General features: G+C 38.3%; 2 protein-coding genes across 2 annotated transcripts; both read right to left on the bottom strand.

Moving 5' to 3' along the window:
- Positions 1–897: 897 nt before the first annotated feature.
- Positions 898–1,416, bottom strand: LOC141651731 (uncharacterized). The gene has a single exon (XM_074459431.1). The coding sequence runs from the start codon at positions 1,414–1,416 to the stop codon at positions 898–900; it is 519 nt and encodes a 172-aa protein (XP_074315532.1).
- A 462-nt stretch (positions 1,417–1,878) lies between these two features.
- LOC141651730 (uncharacterized) lies at positions 1,879–2,604 on the bottom strand. Its single transcript, XM_074459430.1, has one exon. The coding sequence runs from the start codon at positions 2,602–2,604 to the stop codon at positions 1,879–1,881; it is 726 nt and encodes a 241-aa protein (XP_074315531.1).
- Positions 2,605–3,796: the final 1,192 nt, after the last annotated feature.

Here is a 3,796-nt window from a genome sequence, read left to right as displayed (position 1 = left end):
ACAATTCCTTTATTGGGTTTGGATCATCCTATCTATATTTATCCGGACCGTGTTCTTCGACAATTTTGCCGGCCACAGATTCCCTTAATGGAAACCGCCCCAGGACTGCCCTTCAAACTCACTCACTCTCGTTGCCAGTCGTGGCTCTATGCCTGGCACCGCAGGACCTTATGGCACGTGCCCAAGCTAATTCCCTCGACATGGGTGTCTCCTTCATATTTGAGATGGGTCAAAGAAACTTCCCCCGAAATCAGAAGGAAACTTCAGAAGGATGATGTTGTAGACTGGAAGTACCATGAGGAAAGCTTAAAAAATCGAGCATTGTTTGAAATGAATTTAACTGCGACCGAGTCTGAACCTAAGACTGACAAAAACCCTAAAGATGATCCTAAGGTCTCAAGTGTTTGGAAAATATTGGGGGTAAAGGCTGATGATGGGCCGACATTGGCTGAGAGGTTGGGTCCCCGACCAAGTGCAAAAGACAGACTGGGCCCGCGTGAAGAAAGTGCAGTTCCTCCGAAGAAACGGGCTAGAGTGACGATGGGTGAGACTTAGTCTCGTGATGGTTTACATGACTCGGCTATATGAGGGATAGGTAGCTATTATATTATGTTTTATAATTATTAGATGGTTTAGACACTATGGGCTTCGCCTAGAATTATTGAAATAAATAAAGGAAATATTATTTATTAGAAATTCCCAGTTTTGCATTTAGAATTACATTTTTTCGGTTGTACTCTTTTAAAGAGTTGCCTACGTATCTTCTTTTCAACAAAATCAAACCGGGTTCGTAGTTCATAATTCATAATACAGAGACAACGAATGTCAAACTTTGAAACTAGACACAAATACAAATGCAATCCAAATTTTATTTCATAACATTTGAGAACGAGGTCTTTAGGGATAGTATTTTTTCAACTGGTCTAGATTTGTAGGATTCGAAAAGTCGTTTCCATCTAGATCAGTCAGCGGAACCGCTCCTCCTATCAGAATTCTTGTCACCAAATACGGGCCTGCCCAATTTGGCTTAAATTTACCCCTCGGGTCGACTGGCAGTAGTGCACGAACCGATTTCAACACCAAATCTCCTTCTTTGATTTTTCTAGGTTTCACCTTCTTATTAATAAAAGCCCTTTCTATCCTTTTCTGATAGAGTTGAACCTGATACAACGCGTTCAAGCGTCGTTCATCCAGTAAATCCAAAGAGTCATATCTAGCTTGGACCCAATCTGCTTCAGGAACTTGGCTCTCAAGTAATATCCTTAGGGATGGTACGTCTAGTACTATGGGTTGAACTGCCTCCATTCCATAAACCAAGTAGTACGGGGTTGCCTCCGAGGCTATTCTGATTGAAGTTCTATATCCCCACAAGACAAAGGGCATCTTCAATGGCCAATCTTTATAGTTATCAGACATTTTCCTCAAAATGGTTGTATGTGTTTTATTGGTAGCTTCTACAACCCCATTTGTCTGTGGCCTGTATGGTGATGACTTATGGTACTTGATTTTATTCTTTTCGAGTATAACCTCCGTTTCAGCTTGGAAATGGGTCCCGTTATCACTGATGAGTTCGTGGGGTGTCCCATATCGACAAATGATCTCATTTTGAATGAATTGTACTACTTGCTTTGCTTTTAGCACTTTATAAGACTTGGCTTCTACCCACTTCGTGAAGTAGTCGATTGCGACCAAAATGAAACAATGTCCTCCTGACCTAGAAGGGTTTACCTTTTCGATAATGTCGATCCCCCAGGTTGAAAAAGTCCAAAGTTATGTCATGGTATATAGCATAGAGGGTGGTACATGCTGTACATTTGCAAATATCTGGCAATTGTGGCAATGTCGAACATAATGTCGGCAATCTGCTTCCATTGTGGTTCAGTAATAACCAAGTCTCATGATCTTACGAGTCAACATGTTAGCATTCATGTGGGGTCCACATTCCCCGTCATGAACCTGCTCCATGACTTTGTCGGCTGTCTTTTGATCAATACATCGCAATAAGACACCTTGCACGGTCTTTTTATATAGTTGCCCTCCATTAGCCTCGACGAACTGGGTCGAGAGCATCCGTAATTCTCGCTTTCCCCGAGCATCGAGGTTGTCAGGGTATTCTCCCGTGTCTTTGAATTTCAAAATTGATGTGTACCAAGATTCGATCTCATCTTCCTCAGTGCCATTAATCTCATTTATGTATAATGGTGCCGACCTTCGTTCGACACATAGTGGCATCCTGTCTATATGATCTGGGATGTTAACCAAGGCTGCCAACTTAGACAGAGCGTCAGCGAATTGATTCTCTTCTCTGGGTAAATGGACATAGTGTATTTCCTCGAAATACTTGTCCAATTTCTCTATCTTAGCCTGGTAAGGTGCCAGACTATTACTTTTGATTTTCCACGACCCTGTTATTTGGTTAATGACCAAAGATGAGTCACCATGTACCTGTAACTTCTTTTTATTTAGACTGATAGCACTGCGCAAACCCAGTAGGCACGCTTCGTACTCAACAACATTATTGGTGGCGAGGAAATCTAATTTGATGGATACAGGTACATGTTCTCCCTTTGGTGAAATGAGGAGGATTCCGACCCCATATCCCATGCTACTCGATGCTCCATCGAAATAAAGATCCCACACTTCGTCTTCGACATGAACCACGTTCTCATCTGGGAAAGACTACATGTCCGTAATGTTGGAGTGTCCCCGACAATAATACGATCACATTGTTGATCATATTGAGATCACATGTTTTAAATCTCATATTAAGAATACATGAGGGAAAGTAATACTTCTTAGTCAACTGGTCCACACATATCGGTAATGATTGGCTGACTAGAGTTTGACATTACGGTCGTATGACGGTGGTGACCAGTTGATCCTCTAAGGTCATACCTATAGGGTAATGCTCTTAATTGATTAATTAATTAATTGTATGACGATACGAGTTAATTAATTCCTTAAAATTGAACAAATGATTTTGTGAGTGATATTACGTATCTTATTGTAATTTGATTATATAAGGTTCGTATTAAGTAATTAAATTGTTTTATTACTTAGGTTTATTTATTGTATGAAACAATTAATATTAGAATGAATGGTTATTGTAAATACAAGTAGTTGTGATTTATAATTCTATGACTCATTTTAAGTAATTGTAATTGTGAATTACTAGTTAATTTTTGTATGTGATTTATTTTGTTAAAATAATGATTTTTAATTTGTTAAAAATGCATTATTTAATTAACATGTCTAGTAACATATCAAATGTGTCACATTACACAAATTGACATTTTGGCAAACTTAAAATGAACCCATTTTATATGGGTGTGCCGATTTAATGGAGGGTTTAGGGGTTAGTTGTGTTTTTATTATTTAATTAAAAGGAAACATAATCATAACCTACTAATGATAGGCTTGCATGCCTACTTCTTGAGAAGAACAAGCATGAAAAGGTATTGGGCATTCTACCCTAAACCAACTGCCACCCCTAAAGAAAAGAGAAAGTTTTCTCTTCTCTTTTTCATAATTCATTCTTATATGTTAATTCACTTGGTGATTAACTTATCTCTCTAGTTTTTGTTGTTGAACAAAAATAATAATCTCACAAAATCCGCCCTCTTGATCGAAATATTCAAGAGTATAATACAATTATTTTATGTCAATTTTTAAGGTAGTTTTTATTAATACTAGTCTCATATTAATTTAAACTATTAAGGGTATTATCTTGGTACAATCCTTGGGGAGAGATTCTACACTTGAATCTTGTTCATCTATAAGGAAAGCTCAAGAGCAA

The sequence above is a fragment of the Silene latifolia genome, chromosome 4, assembly GCF_048544455.1.
Source record: "Silene latifolia isolate original U9 population chromosome 4, ASM4854445v1, whole genome shotgun sequence".
Classification (NCBI taxonomy): Eukaryota; Viridiplantae; Streptophyta; class Magnoliopsida; order Caryophyllales; family Caryophyllaceae; genus Silene; species Silene latifolia.
This window is presented reverse-complemented; position numbering and strand designations above follow the sequence as displayed.